The sequence below is a fragment of the Tribolium castaneum genome, chromosome 3 (genome assembly GCF_031307605.1).
Source record: "Tribolium castaneum strain GA2 chromosome 3, icTriCast1.1, whole genome shotgun sequence".
In the NCBI taxonomy this organism is placed as follows: domain Eukaryota; kingdom Metazoa; phylum Arthropoda; class Insecta; order Coleoptera; family Tenebrionidae; genus Tribolium; species Tribolium castaneum.
The window spans coordinates 14733263-14751913 of NC_087396.1; the positions used below are offsets into that span (position 1 = coordinate 14733263).

Here is an 18651-nt window from a genome sequence, read left to right on the forward strand (position 1 = left end):
TTGGAACTTGAAAGTGGATAAAAAGTGAAAAATATTTAAATTTTGATTACAAAGTGTTATCAAGCAGTTGTTTAATTAAAGATTATAAGTAATGGATCACAGCGAACACAAAGTTTGGCTCAAGAAACCAATAAATTAGTGAAGTGTTATGAATTTTAGGTTAGAATTTTCCACTGAAAAAATCATGAAATGCTGCGGTAAATCTACAAAACTACAATAAAGATTAACAACTGCTGATACATTTAAACGTAAATTATGCCAAAAGGTAGGCTTTTCAATGTCTTTGTAATAATTTTCCAATAAAGAAAGTGAACCAAACAGTCATTCGTTATTCGTGTTTTCCTCGTCATCTCACATTTGTCAACATAAGTTTCTTGCATCAAAGATGCAATAATCATTCCGCATAGGCAATGTAATAATTGTGAAGCCCCAAAATTCGTACAACGCTCAAAATATCCGAATAAACATTTTCCCGCCATTTATGGTTACTGTTTTCGACCTAGCTCAGTGGCGCCCCCAACGGTAATTTTACTTCCGAATATTAAATAACGTGGTAACAGCAATGTGTGTGACAGCCGGCAAGTAAGGTTATGTGCTCCTGTTGATGTGCGAAAAAGTTGCCCCCTTTTCCTTGCACGATGGAGGACTTTACGTGCCCGCGATGCAAGACCTCAAAGTTCCAAAACCCATCACTCAAAATGATGGTAAACGTGTGCGGCCACGGGCTGTGCGAAAGCTGCGTGGACTTGCTGTTCCTCAAAGGCTCCGGGAGCTGTCCCGAGTGCCGCATTCCACTCCGGCGCAACAACTTCCGCGTCCAGTTATTCGAGGATGCCTCAGTTGAAAAAGAGGTGGATATTCGCAAACGCGTCTTGCGCGATTTCAACAAAAAAGAGGAGGATTTTAATTCGCTGGCTGAGTTCAACGATTATTTGGAGGAAGTCGAGACGATCATTTACAACCTGACGAATAACATCGACGTGGTTAACACGAACAAAAAGATTGAGCAATACAAACGCGACAATCGCGAACAAATAATGAAAAATAAAGGCAAACTGGGGAGAGAAGAGTACGAGCTGGAGGAACTCTTAGAGTTGGAGAAACAGCAGCAAGAGATGCGTAAGCAGGAGATAATTATTGAGGAAACTGAAAGTAAGAAGAAGAAGATTCGGGAGAAGGAAGCGCTAATTGATGAGTTGATGTTTTCGAGTGAAAATGCTAAAAACATTGTCGAAACGTTTGCCCAACAAGCCAAGGAGGCCAAAGAGGAGGAGGCTAAGGCGGCGCCTGCCAAAAAGACGCACTTTTCAACAGGGATTCAAATTGGGCGGCAGACACAAAGCTCATTTTTGCCTGTTCCCATCGAAGAGGGCCCCTTATTTGTTTATAAACCTTTGGTTTTGCAAACCGATGGCCCCAAATTGCCAACAGATGAAGAAATCGCCAGTATGGGGTACACGAACCATGTACGGGCAGAAAACGAGCAAGAGAGAGCTGGCGGTTTCAGGTCCAATATTGCGTGTGTTAGGGCTCTGCAAGATGCCTTCTCGGGGCTGTATCATGTAAGGAAAGCGCCGGTGCATTAATTTATTGACGTGTTGGAGAATAAAGATATTTTTTGTACATTAAAACATTTATTTTGTTAAAATAGAACACACAAATCTAAAATTTATAACTAGAAAGTGTGCCCGCGATAAATAGCACCGTTGATTACATCTAATTGTACTTGCGATAAACCTGTTAAACTAAGCAATCAATAAGGGGGCTATTTTGGTAAGTTTGAAATAAACCAAACGTTTGTTTAGTGTAAAAATATGAGTCAAGTCTATTACCGCCTAACTAAATATCATTAGTAACTCGCTTATTAGATGTAATTGACACTCTGTTAAATCAATTCTGCCTATTAAAACATCAAATGGCAGTGTTCATGGGAATTACATAATGTAAATATCATCTCACGTGATGTACTGAAAATTATTTCGGTTGAAATAATTTTATCGAGATCTCTAAATGAACAATCAGGCAATCTTATTTGTCTCAAAGAATCCATAAAACTATTCTAGCTACTAGTAGCCTAGAAAAATATAATTTATATAAAAATAAAATTGGTGTTTTTCACTCTCTATTTGGTAGACAATAACTTATATACAAAAAAAGCTTGAGTCATATTCATATAAGTCTGCCTCTCTTTATAGCTACATATTATATACAATATTTATAGAGCTTGACGGCTAAAATCAGACAAACAAGGGGTCAACGAAAATTCAATACGCACTAAGGGTGTGGTCACTGGAGTTTTGATTAGTGTAAAAAGGATTTTGATTGGGAAACTTCACTGGGAAAACGCCAAATGTCCCCCTGTTTATCTGTAGAAGAACACAAGACCGTGCAGATATGTCCTAACAGCGTAATTACGTTTAAATATCATAAAACCTTAGTGATGTGTACATAAAAATAAGCGTCTAGCGTGCGCGTTCACAGCATGCAGCATTTTTTCTTGTTCCTTTTCATGTAGCCGGTCTTTAGAGGCGGTCTTTCCGATAACTGGAATTTTCGCACAACGCGGACCAGTTCGTAGAAGGCATTATCCACATTCATCCTCATTTTGGCACTGCATTCAATGTACGGGATTTTTAATTGTCTGGCCAGCTGCTGCGCCTCCTCTTGCCAAACGACTCGCTGGTGCTCCAGATCCACCTAAACGGAACTGTTTACAAAGGACGGAAAATAGATTAGGGTCAAGGAATTACCTTGTTTCCCACCATCAGCATGGGGAACTCGTCGCGGTCCTTCACTCTAAGGATCTGTTTGTGGAATTTGTACACTTCCTCGAAGCTGGACCTTTCTGTTACTGAAAAGACGAGCAAGAAGCCTTCACCCGATCTCATGTATTGTTCCCGCATGGCGCTGAATTCCTCCTGACCGGCGGTGTCCAAAACTGCAATTTTGGCGGGTTAGCCTTGGGCTATTTTGGGGCTTGGGAGTAAACATTGGGGCGCTACTTACTGTCTAGTTTTGCGGGGATATCGTCGATGACACATTGTTTGGTGTAAGAGTCCTCAATGGTGGGGTCGTAGTCGGTAACGAAGTAGCTCTGGAATTTCGTTTTGAAACTTGTCACAAAAGTGTAGGATAAATTACAAGGTTAAACACACTTCACTCCATATAAAGGAAAATGTAATTAGGGACAATAACACCTGACGATTTTCATACGCTAGATTAATGAAACCAGCCCTTTTCAACAACGGAAAACATGCAAAATTGACGGTGTTTGCATAATTACCTGGATAAATTGCAAAGTTATTGCGGACTTTCCGACACCACCTCCACCCACAATAACCAATTTGTACGTCTGATAACTGTTGGGCCTGTCCGTTACCTTAGACATTTTAATTTCCTTTTTCAAATTAAAACTAATTTACGACGACTTTACTCAACTACTGATTTAAAAATAGGGAAAAAATAAATATAGAACAACTAAACGTGAAGTTAAACCTACCAATAAAAAATTAGTCACAGATTTAGTAACATTCACGATTCTGCCGCAACGTTGGCAACTAGACGGCGCCAAGTACAAATCATCCTTTTTCTTGTTTACCACTCTATGTGAGCATTTAGCAAGAAAATTTTATTGATGCGGGTGTGTGATGCTCCCACGGTGTTAATTTTCAACCCTTCCGTCGGTGACTTCGTTGTTTTTTATGCAAATTAGCAAATGCCATTACCATGTTTCATGAATAATGCGTGTTTCCGGTGATGTGGGAAAGCATTTTCCGAGAAGTAAATATGGGGCATTAAAATTACATAATGTGGAAGCTGGAGATGCGTTGACCTTCGTTTCCCGCCAGTTCCAGCGAACACCCCGCGATGACGCATTCCAAGATGTGGCCATCAGGTACTTGGTTCATCCCCCTTTTCAGGGACGGACTCGCCAGAAAATAACAGTCACAAACCAAATTAAAAAAAAAAACAGTTCATGTTATATCTCAAACTTTGTTGTGTTGAACCCATTAATTAAAGTGGTTGCAGTTAATTTAAAGTTGTTCTGATTATTTTCCATTTCATAAATTATTTCAACTTATTAATCTTATTATAACTATAATACGAATACGACTACAATAAAAATATTTGTACAAAGTCCAGAACCACAGATTACTTACACAGATAATGTTTTAATAACTATTGGCACAATTAATCTACACTCTCTTTTCCTGCTTTTATAGCACTATTTGAAACTTATTATAAAAAGTGTACACAAAAAGTACCGAATTTCTTAAATAAACAAAAATAATTATTAAAGTTTACAACAAAAATGACTATTTGATACATTTTTTTTTCAAAAACTTCACCGATTTGAATTTTGTGTGAATTTGTTCACTAGCTGCAGAAATCAGTTTTTAGTTTCCAGAATTCTTTTTGAATTGCGTTTTCTTCAAATGCAAAATTTTGGTGTTTATTATCATTTATAGTGTAGCTGGGTCATTGTGGAAAAATAATAATGTTAAACAATTTCTCGAAAAATTAGCTTTATTTTAAAAAAATCTTAAATTTTTGTAAGTGAACGTTTCATTAAAAAAATACAAAGTACAGATGTTTTTACTTCAAAATAAAGCTAGGTTTTCGAGAAATTATTTGCCATTATTATTTTCTACAATCACCTACACCATAAACAATAATAAACACTGAAATTTTTGGTTTGCATTTGAAGAAAACGCAATTCAATGTACTTGAAGTGCACCTTCAAACTTCAAATCAACGTATCTTTGTGGGGAAGCCACGAATCTTTATTTTTTTTATAATATATTTATTTGGAATACTAAAGAAGTTCTCTACAATGCTTTGGAATTTGCCAATTTTAAGACACCTTATACGTATCTTTGACTGAAGATGTTGTTATCGGTATCATGTTTCCCCAAATGATCAAAAAAACAGCTCGACTCATGGAGGTTTACATCTAAAGGGAATCGAATTTCTATCCAACTTATTTAAAAAGGAATTCGACTTCAAGATTTTTGACATAAAATTACATTGGTTTAAAACAGGACCCAGCCAATCATTTCTTCAACATATCCAAATTTCGAGATACAAAGGTTCGACTGTATTTGTTAAAATGTATTTTTTAAAATAAGGTTTTTGCTAGTTGATATGTTCATATTATTATTATTAACAAAATTGTTTGTTATCTGATTACTACAAGTTTTTAAATTCTTTGCTGTGCGTTTTTTTATGTTACAATTCACAAAAAGAAGACATCTTCAAGTTGGCACAATTGCAGCTTCTGCCAATTGACAGTAAACTAACAGTAAGGTTATGCGAAGTTGTTAAGTTGTGGAAATTCCTTTTGCCTTTTTGTGTGATCCTTCAGTTCCTTAATCCTCTATCCCATGCCTGGCGCTTGGTATGGTGAATATCCTCCTTGGTCCGCCCCTGTTTTTGTGCCCATTGCGCAGGTCCTCCCGTTGTCAAAGGCGCGCTGAGAACCAGAAACCGTCCTTCGTTTGCAGTCCAAAAGCGAGGTCTCTGAGTGACTGTTGTCGAATTAAAGTAAACACGGCGAGTGCATTGCGTGAGTGCTGCAGCCCTACGGGGCTCCCGTGTGGATATGGCTCACTACTACCAGTCTAGCCAAGACAGGTAAGCTGAATCCTTCCCAACCAACTTATTTCTCCGAAGAAGATCGTCGGTTTGTCTCCATAAACCGGTCGACGGTCGTCTGGAATGCGGAGCTCGCGGGATGAACCGACCCCTATTTACAAAATGGCGCCATAAAAAAGTCCGCCACAACCCCCAAACCCAGACCGGCGTAAAACATTAAGACCTGATTATGTAATTAGGGCAGTTTTAATTGTCATTCCTGGCAAGACGCAGTTCTTTTGTTCCCGAAATGTGGGTCCTCGTACCAGTCGTGCCACCCTTATCTAAAAAAGTGAAGAAATCGAAGATTCCAAAGAACGAAGAGCACGTTGCAAAAGACGGTTATTCATGACATCATTCGGCGAAATTGAAATGTTGTTTACTGATTTGAATTTGCCAATGAGAAGCGAGCAATTTGTTGAATAAGCGTGAATGAAATTAACGTGCGTTCAATTATGTAATCTTCTAATCTTCCAACTAACAGAATGCGTAGGTGTATATTTACTGAAGAGGGTGTCGTGTACGCGTTTCCTTACGAATCTCTACAACACGCGACCACAGGAAATGATAAAAAACTTATCACGAAAAGCTGCGTTTCCTCATACTCGTATTTACTCTCCAGGCCCTTCTACAACACACCCTTATCTTTTTGTGGTTCCGTGATCTTTTCCGAAAAATGGACAACCCACCTCATTCTCGGTCTATTTTTATGACTCCTAAACAAAAAGTATTTATGTGAGGAGTTTTTACTTTTCTTTGTCCAAAGATTGGTTCGTGGTAAGGCTTGGAACTTTGCCGACAACCAGCGATTGTCAATCAATCGTTCTAGGCTTCTTGGTGCTGAAAAGTTTTCCAAGGGCCACGCCTTCCAACCGAACAATGAAAGAAAAGAATTATTAAAAAAGTAACGTCAACCCTTTTCGAGATCAGATATAGTTTGTTGTACAAATGAGCGGAAGAGGTTGGTCAAGACGGGACAGAAGGGTTAAGTTAATGACGGTGGTGATTATGTATTATTACGTGAATAAAATTGCATTGGGGTAATTAAGGTTTTAATTGGGTTTATGGTGCGCCATGTTGGCATTTTTAACGCAATTTTGACAATCCTAGAACGAGATTTCTGAATTCAGAGCTATTATTTAATTATCGAATTGGGGCTTGCAAGGCAATGTGGAACATAAATATCGTGGTGCTATGTTTGCTTACATTTCTCAGGAAGTAAGAATTTGCCTAGCCACAGAACATTGGAGATAGCGATCTCAAATTTAATGTTTGGCTTTTTGCACTTGTCGGCCCCCGCTTCGCATCAATGAAGCTCTGGAGTTTAATGTTCTTTTACGCGTTACATAAAACATAAAAGGGTGGGCGTATTGAATCTAATTTGTCCGCATATCGTATGTAAAATTTAAACCAAAAGGAGTGGCCGCATACCCACTCGTGTTTCGTTTCTTCCATTCATGAGAAAAATATCGCCCACATGTCAGATGTTTGTTGAATTTCGCGCGAGCAAATATTTGCCCCGGAACTGGTTTTCGCGCCAACAGCTGATGGTCAGTCGCGGAATCCCCACAAAAGCGGTCTTTTATTGAAAATCGCGATGTCTGAACGTCTTACAATGGGTCCAAAAGACCCGTTGTTTCCTAGCAGCTGGATCGGCGGCACGCGCCGTCTACCTTCCTTGTAACAGTGAAGAAATTCATTGACTCAAGGGTGTTACCCTCCGGAAACTTCCTTGGGGTCGATCGACAGATGCGCTATGTGATTCCTGGAAATTGGTTCGTGTGTCTAAGGAAAACGTCCCAAGGGGAGATTTGCACTCCCTAAATGCTCATGGGAAAAATCGTGTTGGCGACTTGCACTATCTGAATTTATCAAAATTTGACCTCGGGGTCGGGTCATGGAAAGGCGGGAGACTTGACGAAGTTTTGCAATTAGACGCGAAATGTATCTATGGTAGCAAGTTCAAGTCGGATATCGATCGACCTGGGGAGACCATCTGCCAGAGGGGACTCACAAGAGACACCTGCCGGGCCCGCATGACCCCTCACATGTGCATAAATTACTCAGGCACTATCAACGCTGTGATAACGCGACCCAAATGAAAGAAAAAAAACAACGTAAACCGCAAAATAAGATCGAAACCCAAGAATCTTCCAAGATACGAAAAGATAAATACAAATAGGACTTGCGTAAAAAATCGGAACAAATATTTGATCGTTGGGTAAACCCCACTTAGCCTCTTGGTGCTTCGCACTACAAGGACACATGCGATCATAATAATAAATAACTCTGATTGCCTCCGGACCGAAACTTTATCTTTTATTGATTCTTTGGTGCCCCTTGACGAAACTACTAAACGGAGAGATTCATAAGGACAACTTCTTGTGCAGATAAAAAGTAGATTCCGTAGTGCGGAAGGAAACATCTGCTGCATGTTTATGATAATAACAAGAAAAAACATGAAGTTACATTTTGTAGTTATCCTCAAGTGGCGCCAAAATTATTCCAAAACGGCACCAGTTAGTTTAAGAAATAGAAGTTTAAGCATTCAATCATCATGTTGTCGTGGTCGCTTCCTCTTCAAACAGTTTAATCTTTCTGGTGTGGAAACGTGAACCTGACCCAAATCCGGCGGCCCAGGTGTCGGCGGCGGCGCTTATCGCCACATCCATTCTGATAATCGTCACGTGCCCGATTCTTTTGGGTCTTTTTGGTATAGCAACACCAGCGCAGATGCGGTCTAGCCCCACGCATCGCTATTGTACACACACGAGCGGCAGCTGCGTAACACCCCCGTGTCAAAACGCGGCATATTGCCAATACGATGGGGTACATTGTACATTCGAAGGGGTAAATCGTTTTAATTGTCGTCGTATCTCGAAAAACACAAAGGCCGCAGCAGCCGTCCACTAATTAAAGCAATATCGGTCGTTCGCCAATCAGGTGCATTATCCTCTACCCCTATATCCTCTGGTTCATTACTCCGGCCTAACTGTAGTGCAGTTCAATGTCCAGTGTAAGGCAAGGACCCTTTCGCCCACATCCCCTCGGAAGACAGGTGCAATTCATCTAGAAAAGCACATATGTCGCAGACACGTGCTACCTTCAATTTCGTTTTGATCCAGGAGAAGACGGTTTCGGCGACAGTTGGTAGCGCTGCCACCTACTGCGGTGGTAATTGACTTCGAGACGGGGAAAAGTAAGCAGCAAATTGCAGAGTGAAGGTCGAGGAAAAGTGGCAATTGGATGGTGGTTGACGTACCGAGAATATTATTCCATAATCCGGTTTCACAGAAATTTAAATAACAACACTTCTGCTTTAAACCCGACAATTTACCGGGAAATGGCCTAATTTAATTTGAATAATTCCAAGCGCACATAAAACTACAATAAAACCTTTCGAAACTGCACTAATTAACCTACTAATTTTTGGTGATGTACACAATTCTTCCAGGTACATGAAAAATACAAAGCGGCATCTTTATGGCTTTAAACCCTTGCTTATCCACCTTATTTTGCCACCGACCGCGAGGTCATTGTAAAGTATGCAAATTTGAAAATATGGACATAAACGTGTCTTGTCTTGAAAAACAGCATCCGATATGATCTTCCAACATTGTTCCATAAAGTCTGATCCCGAAGTTGTTTTCCCAAGAGTTCTGTTCAAAAGATATTTTTCCGCACACGGGGAACCCCAAATTTTGGGCCTATGTCGAATCTAATCCATTAAAACATTTTTTTGTATATTTTTTCTGTTCCTGTTTCTTATTATTATTATTACTCTTGTCGGTAATAATATATCCAACGGATTTGAAAATATTTTAAGTCTTTTTTACGCGCTCATTGTCTATAAGAACACCTGACGTAACTCGTTAATTGGTAATACATTTTCATGAAAAGTGTACAAGTATTAGTGTACTAATTTATGTGCATACTAAACTCTGAAAGCATTGTTAACGAAGTAAATTCATGCACAGAGAGTCAATGAATATCCATATTTGTCACTGGGTGTAATGTAAATAAGATAAGGATCCACTATCTCATCTTTATTTATCCTTTTCAAATTGATCCTAAAATCGCACCAGGACTAGAACGATACTCGTGACATTTTTTCGTTTTCTCCCATGGAGTAGCGGTGGCTGTAAACAAATCCTCCCAGCGTGGGCGCAGTGGAGCCGTTGAACGCTTTTTCCGCAACTAGACGCTAAAAATTTCCCATTGTCGAGCATTCGCTGCTAATGCTCACGGTATGCGTCTGGTGAAGTCAGATCGAGTGTAAATAAATCGACAACATATGGCAGTGTATCTGGTTTCTCTCGTGTTCCAAATGGTGGTAGCTTCATCAGCGCCAATAAACAATCCGCATAAAACGAAAAGTGATTATTTTAATTGCCCTTCGGAGGAAATATTATCTCATTGATCGAACTTCATTATAAAAACGATATTAGGTCATCCGGTCTGTGGCGATATGCTTGACGAACGCACTTAAAGGAAGGCTTCCTGTCATTGTCACGCATTTCCGCCATAGGGTGGTTGGTTTTCGGAAGGAGCGAATTTTACTTTGCCGCTGATTAAACGAGGTCTCACAAACACACAAAGGGTCTGGTTTAATCGAGACCTGCCAGGTAAAAGATATTCGGAAGATTATTTGCATTGTGAATCTTCTTACGCTGAATAGAAAATAGGCCATTCCCATAGGAAAATTTCGGAGGGGAAGGCCCACAATGATGGGGTGAGGCCGACCCCGAACTTGGTCATTGCTATGACTAAGTGCAGAGGGGTGGTTGCATGTTGAAGCCTGTGTATGCTGATCGTAGAAAGGGGAGATTTTCAGACATCGAATGATTATTTTGATTGCTAGATTTTGGGAAAAGAATATTTTTTGTAAAAGCCACCCTGCAGTGTTGATTGCCTTCATACACCTGGCTTGACCTTTGATCCCATTGCATTCTAAAGTTACGCAAAGTCCCCCAAATTTTGGTGGGAAAAATTCGCCCCCTTTGTTCCCGCCCTAAGCAGATTTCTATTGTTGCAGATACCGAAAGGAAGATTCGGAAATCGACATTTCTGGAAATGAGGATTCCGACTCTTCAGCATTCACCGAAGAACCTCAACATTCCAAAACGAAGAAACCCATAAACAAGGGCCGGTGGAGCAAAGAGGAGGTAAGGAAGAGAAAATAGTTTAACATATAGCTGGTGTTCTTTATCGAACACCTGCTTTGAATTAATTATCGTTTCATTAGCTCGCTTTGCTATTATTTAGCAAGCTCGCCGTTGACAGACTAGATAATAGATGGAAATTCCAGTTTGTTAATGTCCAAATTGATTACAGGACGCCCGTTTGAAGCAGCTGGTGGAGGAATACAACGAGAAATGGGATGTGATTGCGGAGCTTTTCCCAGATAGGTCGGACGTCCAATGCCAGCAGCGCTGGACCAAAGTGGTGAATCCCGAACTGGTCAAGGGCCCCTGGACCAAAGAGGTGAGCGTGACCCGATTTACTAACAGCCAAGGACGCCTGCCTTCATCGGCATTCTCCGAGCGTCCGGAAAAAATTCTTTAATGACGCGTTACTTCCTTTTTGTCTTTTGATGAGCGTATCTCCATCGGCTATTGAGAGAAAATTGCTTTTCTTCTTATTACGAGACGTCTTGTGCAATGAATGTGTAGAGGTAACACACAAAGGGCATTGCCCCTCTTCCGTTCATGGTGGGAACCGGTATAGCGAGAAATTCTACAGAAGGGTTTCTTCGCTTTTGTCTTGGATATCTCGACATGCTTGGGCGCACCGAGAAAAAAGGGGCGAAGACATCGTTCGACTCGGGGGAAAATAATGTCAACAAGCCAAAATTAGCAAACACCAGGTCCGAATTTTGTGCGTAACGGTGGCCCTTCCAAACGTATTTCTCCGGTGCGGCTTTAATTAGTACGCTCGATCGGCTTCTTAATAGCCATAGAAATGATTACGACTGAGTTGCAGTGAGATGGACTGCACGGGTTATCATAAATATGCGATAAATTTCCCACAGTTCATTAATTTGCTTACATTATGCACTAAGTGGTAATTTTCCGCCAAAGCTTGAATAACTTCAGTTAACAAATTATTTTGTTTAATTCGGAGCTTATCTTATTTTCAAACAATAATAAATTGTATCCACCTCTACTGTGTTTGTTTTCTTGTTTGTGTTTGTTTGTGTACACCATGTGCGCTTGCCGACAACGGTCTTATATTACAGGAATACATTGTTGAAGTTTTATCCATAATTGGGTAACAGCTTAATCCATTATTCCGCGTCTTAAAAAAGTGCATTAATTCCTTTTGTTTTAAAAATGACTTGGCACTTTTCAGTGTTATTCTTCCGTCAAACAAGACTGATCTTTTGCACCTGCCACAAAGTTTTACCTGTGGAAAACAATATATTAGCCAGAAAATTCGATCAATGATATCAAAATATATGAATTTCTATTTTTATAAATAATAATGCCTTCGAGGAAGGAAGCTCAAGCTTTGGCTGTTATTCCGACCACGACATACCTGCCAAGGCCATCCCGTCGAAATTCCGTGCCAATAAAAACAGGAAAAAAACTTTGAATTTGCCCATAACGGTCGGAACTGTGCCAAACTAGTTTTTTTTAATCTCTCAATTCGGAGCCGTTGTTACTACACCATTATTCATGGGGCCTCGTTGTGGGAGTGCCTAAATCTGAATGGGCTCTTGAACTTGCGTCAAGGTGAATCTTCACCCCGCGCCCCCGCTCACGTAACAATTTTTTTTCGTGTGTGTATAATTAAGCCACGATAAAGCGTAATTCAACTGGTTTGTTTTGGACGGTACTGTTCTTATCCAGTCCGGGCACACCTTACTTTGTAATCTGAGGCGGTCTTCAGGGCCACGTTAGCCACGATATGATGATCGTTCAACCCTCCCGGCCCCGACTTGATGATTTTAATTCAAGCTTGTGCGGCTTCCCACGCTTTTCTTTTGCGAGACAAGATCGAATCGTAAATCAACGAGTACAAGACAATTGCGGGGGACATTTTCAAACGCGCTGCTTTATAGCCCCCTCGGGCTGCTGTACTTACGTAATTTGCACATTTACATGCTTTATGGAGGAATTTGGCCGCACACAAAGGAACGGACACACTTCAAACACGATTTGAGTAAACACGACCTGTAATGAAGACAACCTGAAACGGTTACTAACGGTCATTACCGAAAGTAATTTGAATCGGACATACACGAACTCAGCTCAAATTGAGTTAACATTTGTTCGTTAATTTTACAGTTTTTGATTACGTTTGTTCATAAGCATTAATCATTCATTCATTTTGCAATAAATGATGCTTGTTGCACGTGACAGTTGTTTAAAATAACGAGTTTTGATTGGCTCGTTTTGTTGACAGTTTAGCGTTGTCTAGGCAACACCAATCAGGATGAAAAATTTGAATTTAAATCAATAGCGTAAGAAACGGTTTTATCCACCTGAGATTCCGTAAAAATTAGCAAAAATTGTATTCGATTAAATAAACGCATATTACAATGGTATTTGATTTTGCATTTTTATTTGTAAATAAATAATTTTTCAAATAACTGCCACAATTCTTCGTCTCTTGAGTTTTTCTTGAGATCAAAATGATTTTCAAATTAAGGAATCAGAAAATGTTGTAGAAATATAGTTATAAACGTAAAAAACGGCTAGTGTTTATGTAATGAACTAATGACGAGTAATTATTGCTTAGGAAATTTTTGTATTAATTTACATAAACGTTAAAAAATATTGCTGCAAGCATAAAGTCAAGCCTTTGTTTTCTTCGGTTATTTTATTTATATAAAGAAAAATAAGGAGCAGATTGAACAAAGCAAATAAGGAAAAAGAAAATTTAAAAAATATTGGAACAAATGATAAGCAATTTGCAAATTTTTTAAGACAGTTAGCTTGCCTCATACCTATAGGGACGAAATGCCGAATCGTATACCTGTCTCTTTCTTTCATTAATTGTAACAGTATTGTGTTTTCCCCCTGACTATAATTTGATCCAGTACAAAAGAATCGCCACATAACAAATATTTCACCGCTAGTTCCATCCATCTGATACAGGACATGAGGCTTCCAAAGCATTATTTTTCACAGCTGTGAGTTCCCAACGGGTGGGGGGTTCAAATTGACCACTTTTATTTGACTAAAGAATTGATTGTAATCCAAACCTTTTTACCAACGATGGCAATCAAAATTTTTCTCATAAATTCTGCTCCACTTTGGGGGCATTCTCACACGTTTTCGTGAAAACCAGGCGATGCGTTACGACCATATGGCCCTAAATGGCGCAAATTGACCCTCAAAGCATCACCATATGTGTTTTGTGAACTATGACTTTTGTGGGAACACGTTACGTAATCAATTAAAGAAAAAAAAACGGAAGTTGTAATTCTGTTTCTGTGTTTCCAGGAAGACGAAAAAGTGATCGAATTGGTGAATAAATACGGAGCGAAGAAATGGACCTTGATTGCGCGTCACCTGAAGGGCCGTATCGGCAAACAGTGTCGGGAGCGATGGCACAACCACCTCAACCCCAAAATAAAAAAGAGCGCTTGGACGGAGAACGAAGACACGATTATCTACCAAGCGCACAAGGTTTTGGGCAACCAGTGGGCCAAAATCGCCAAACTGTTGCCCGGAAGGACGGACAATGCCATCAAAAACCACTGGAACTCCACCATGCGGCGGAGGTACGAGACCGAGAACCGCCAAGACGGGGAGACGCGCCGTGGGAGAGCCAGAAAGAACCAAACAAAACAAGCAGACATTCTGGCCTTTCAGTACCAGAACCACCAAGTTGTGACCATTGATAATTGTGATAGTCGCAGTGTCAACCAGGATAATCTGATTATCAATGATGTGAGCACGCGGGATTGCGTTACGACCGGTTATTTTATTTTAATGTTAATTGCAGGAATGGACTTTGGAGACGTACGACCATGGAAGCAACCAGTCCAGCACAGGCGGTTTCTCTCTGACGGCCACCCCCAGTCCAGGTCCTCTGACCCCCAGCCATACGGTCGTCAGCTTTTCCTCCTCGCCTCCACCCTCCACGACCTCAGTTAAAGCAGATTTGCCATCATACAGCTACCTTGATGTAAATACGTACAACAACCAAACTAGTCCCGTGAAACTAACACCAATGACTGACGATTTTGACCTGAAATACTGTACCCCGAGTGGAATAAACCCACTGAGGGATTTCTCCGAAAGTCGCCACTTTATCAAGTCACGTAAGTTGGTCAAGTGTCAGAAAAACGTCATTTCTAGCTTGCTTGCAGGCCTGACACCGCCGAACCTCAACCAAAACACTTTAGTACCTGCTGAAAATATGACCCGAGCCTCCACTCCTCCCATCCTGCGACGGGGTGCCAAGTCGAGGCGAAGAAGGGAGAGTGAAGGCCAGGATATCATGTCGGACTGCGCTGAAGATCGGGTAAGAATCAAAGGACATCAAACCCAATTTCTAGCTAATTATGGTTATTCGTTGAATGGCCAGATCTATTTCATAACACAAAAACATAAACTAAAAATAATAAGAGAAATAGTTATAAACTGAACAATTGCATCTGATAAAGCAAAACTCTGTGCTATTGAAGGTAAAATAGATAGCGATGATAATTTGAAAATAATTAGATAATTATGTGCGAAATACCACTTTCGAAGATAAGACCTCTGTGCCTTCTAATAAACGATTTAAACCGCACATTTACGAAATTTTATTTTGGCTTCACCAGCGACAAACAAATCATCAGTTAGATATTTAACAACTGTTTTTTTATTTGTTAAATGAAAAAAATGTTTCATCATTCTTTTGTTAGTTATTATAATAAGGCAATAAATTGACTTGAATATGATGGTTTAAGTAGTGATATCTAGTACAAAAACTGTGTAAATTTATTCAGAGATATAATTAAATTAAGGCACAGTCGCATAAAAAAAGAGCAAGAGATGTGTAATCTTTTTTTTCTGAAAGAAGCAATAAAATGGGAACGGTTCCATCTTATGGAAATTTAATGACCACTCAAATCCAATTTTTTTTATACCAATCGATAGCTTTTATCGAAATAATGAGCAATTCGTACCTTTGCAAACTTTGTAACTTTTTTAATAAAGGCAGAATTAATGATTGGAAAATTAAAAACGGTAAATGCAAATTGCATTGGAGCAAAAAAAAAACAGAGGAGGGGAAGTTTGAGAGTCTATAAGTCATCAAAGTTGGTTGTGGCTGTGAGGTTTTTTGATTTCAAAATTAAATAATTGTTTATGATGACGGGTTGTAGAAAAAATAAAATATGCAGCTCGCTTTTAATGGCCATGTTTTTAATATTTGGGCATAATTCAGTTGATTACAGTCCATTGTTATTTTGTAGAACATCGACGAATTTGCGTCTATGTTGGGCTACAGCACGAAACCAACCAACAACAATGGCACCTCCCCGATAAAACAGTTGCCGTTCAGCCCTTCACAGTTCTTCAACAGTCCTGGCTTTTTAGAGATGCCTTTATCCTCAACGCCCGTCAAGAGATTCCCGACGACACCATTGAAAGATCGATCGTTAAAACCTGTACGAAACATTCAACTCGTCTTCTGACCACAATATTTAATTTTTTTCTTATAGGACTACAGTCCCTTGAGCACCCCCAACGGTCTTTCAGTCAAGGTGGAAATGCTGAGTTCCACAACCGACCCAACGGTGACACCCAGCAAGCGCTCGTTCCAAAGTATGGACACGCCCCGTACCCCAACGCCCTTCAAGAAGGCCTTAGCCGACTTGGAGAAGAAGTCCGGCCCTATAACGCACCTCCCAGACACGCCAACTCGTCTGGAAGACATCACGGAAATCATGAAGAAGGACCAAGATATCAGTTCGAATTACGAAACCGACACCAGTCTGATGATTACAGTAATTTAGTCACAGTTTAATGTGGTGTTTTTTATTGATGTGTGCTTGACTTTTAGAATGATAGTGGTTACATGACGGGGAAGAGAAAAAATGGGAACGGGCTCGCTGAAGGCAAGGAAAACGTTCTTCCGAATAAGCGAGTGCGGAAGGCTTTGGCGCCGTCTTGGGCCTCCACCTCGTCGCAGGATATGTCGTCGTTCGCTGTGGAAACTCCCGTAAGTTGCGATTTTTGCGAATCAAATTTTCGACATTGTACTAATTGTCTGGTTTTAGAGTAAATCGTTGGGCGACGATCCCTCAGCTCTGTTCTCCACGCCGTCTTCGATAATGAAAGACTCTTTGGGAGTGACCGGACTGATGGATTTTGCTCAGTCAGGATCATCCAAGGTACATGGATGGTTTCATTTCGGAGATAATTTATTCCCCTCCTAATCCTGCCCCCTTTTTGTTGAGTTAACAATCCTGTACCTGTTCCCATGGTCCCTTATTAACATGTGTCTGGGATTAATCGCTTCGAAATTCTATTTTTCTTCGATTTTTAGGTCTAGGTTGTAGTTCTTTTTTTTTGTACATTTACTTGTTTTTATTTTTTATTGGCCACATTTTGTTTGGAAAATTTCTTAGTCTAGTGACAAAACCAATCTTGCATGTACCGTGAGTCGTACCTACACTTCACCTTCTAGTCTATGCCAACTTAAAAGTTGCGCATAAAGTCACCAAAGTCCATGATTACCATTCCTCTTTTTGTTCTTCAGTCAGCTTTTGCCATCGCACAGAGAACGCAAGTATTGTCACACTATCAGGGGCCGGTCGCGCTGACACAACCGACGGGGTTAAACCTCGGTCACGTGGTTATGTCGGCTGAGACTCGGAAATGTTCTTTAACAAGGCAACTGATTTATTATTATGACATTTGTGTCTTTAAATATTTATTTTGATTGTTAATTGTGTTGTTATTACGGTTTGAAGAAAATGCGAAGCATAAATGCAACAATGAACAAAGTTTAGCGTTACCAGAATAGTCACGCCCGGTTGTTTTTAATTATTACTAAGATATTGTGTAGATAGAGCACTTGAGTACTTAAGTAAGTAGTGTTGTTGCACAGAGAATCCACGCATTTTCTCCTAGTTTTTAAGAAATTAAGTTGCTCCTCTTTCGCGGGGGCTCTTTGGGGGTGTTAATGCTAGGCTTGGGGAATCAGCATGTGGTCGTTTGTGTGGTGGTATTGTAGCTTTTTTATCCTTGTCCCGGCAGCGCCTGCCATCTGCCAGTGCCCCCTCCCGCGCCCCTGGTCCACGAAGCACCGCCGCCAAGCGGATCACTTTTGAGGATACTAGGCCCAAAGCTCCAAAGGTGAGCACTCGCCCATTTCCCTCCCTCCACGTCCGCAAAGCGCCGCCTGATAGTAAGGTTCCGTTTTTCTTCCAGATCGAGAAGATGTGGGCCATGGTTGCGTGCGGCAAGACGCAGGACCAGATCGACCTTACTAAACGAGCACACAATTTTTTAAGAACTACCAGCTTGAAACCTCGTTCTTTAAATTTTTAAGAAAATTTTGTACATATGCGATTCGGTTTACACTTTGTAAATAGAATCTTTTTTACAAATAATTTAGTGCAAACGATTGTATTGTAGATTTGTCGGCTAAATTCAATAAAGCATCACCGGAGTGAGGTTTCGTTTACGGCTTCACTTTACTTCTTTTTAACTACGTGTAATGTATATAGACTTTTCACTGAGTAAATGAAACCTTACTGAACAAAAACCATGTATAGAACTAGTCTACCATTTTTCTTGTATAATTGTTTTCGTAATTATATCTTTTAATATATACAGTTATTAGAAAGGACGCCCAAAGGTTGAAGTTGTAATTTTATTGCCATGGTAGGTCTAGGTCTCTTTCTTGTTGTCCTTTGGGTTGTTTCGCTTATAAAGCATGCTTCAGTTTAATTTTTGCATCTATTTAAAGAATGTGTTTCTGAATTTATATTTATTTTATAATTTTATGTCACTAAATAAAATTGGTACTTTTGTAAGAATACACCGCATCGTTGTTTTTTTCCGCCCC

The 18651-nt window shown here is 40.0% G+C and overlaps 3 protein-coding genes and 1 long non-coding RNA gene across 5 annotated transcripts; 2 read left to right on the plus strand and 2 right to left on the minus strand.

Moving 5' to 3' along the window:
* The first annotated feature begins 520 nt into the window (after positions 1–520).
* Positions 521–3441, plus strand: Mat1 (Menage a trois 1). Its single transcript, XM_015982125.2, has one exon. It carries the CDS (start codon positions 639–641, stop codon positions 1584–1586), a length of 948 nt encoding a protein of 315 aa, XP_015837611.1. The 5' UTR covers positions 521–638; the 3' UTR covers positions 1587–3441.
* On the minus strand, positions 1615–3591 carry Ras64B (Ras oncogene at 64B). Its single transcript, XM_008197763.3, has 5 exons — positions 3500–3591; positions 3284–3440; positions 3007–3094; positions 2751–2938; positions 1615–2697 (listed from the first exon to the last, which is right to left on the minus strand). The coding sequence occupies exons 2-5, from the start codon at positions 3386–3388 to the stop codon at positions 2476–2478; spliced, it is 603 nt and encodes a 200-aa protein (XP_008195985.1). The 5' UTR covers positions 3389–3440; positions 3500–3591; the 3' UTR covers positions 1615–2475.
* Positions 3592–5304: 1713 nt separating this feature from the next.
* Myb (Myb oncogene-like) lies at positions 5305–18624 on the plus strand. Of its 2 annotated transcripts, XM_970495.5 has the most exons (12): positions 5307–5634; positions 10670–10799; positions 10969–11118; positions 14085–14534; positions 14590–14908; positions 14957–15111; positions 16049–16243; positions 16298–16582; positions 16639–16797; positions 16856–16969; positions 17838–17936; positions 18012–18624. In XM_970495.5, the coding sequence occupies exons 1-12, from the start codon at positions 5603–5605 to the stop codon at positions 18129–18131; spliced, it is 2208 nt and encodes a 735-aa protein (XP_975588.2). In that variant the 5' UTR covers positions 5307–5602; the 3' UTR covers positions 18132–18624. The 2 variants fall into 2 exon arrangements, with proteins under 2 accessions (XP_008195986.1, XP_975588.2); XM_008197764.3 differs by lacking the exon at positions 17838–17936 and having other exon boundaries at positions 5305–5634.
* On the minus strand, positions 11730–12988 carry LOC107398259 (uncharacterized). Its single transcript, XR_001575155.2, has 2 exons — positions 12172–12988; positions 11730–12039 (listed from the first exon to the last, which is right to left on the minus strand). It is a non-coding gene; the product is annotated as an uncharacterized LOC107398259 (long non-coding RNA).
* Positions 18625–18651: the final 27 nt, after the last annotated feature.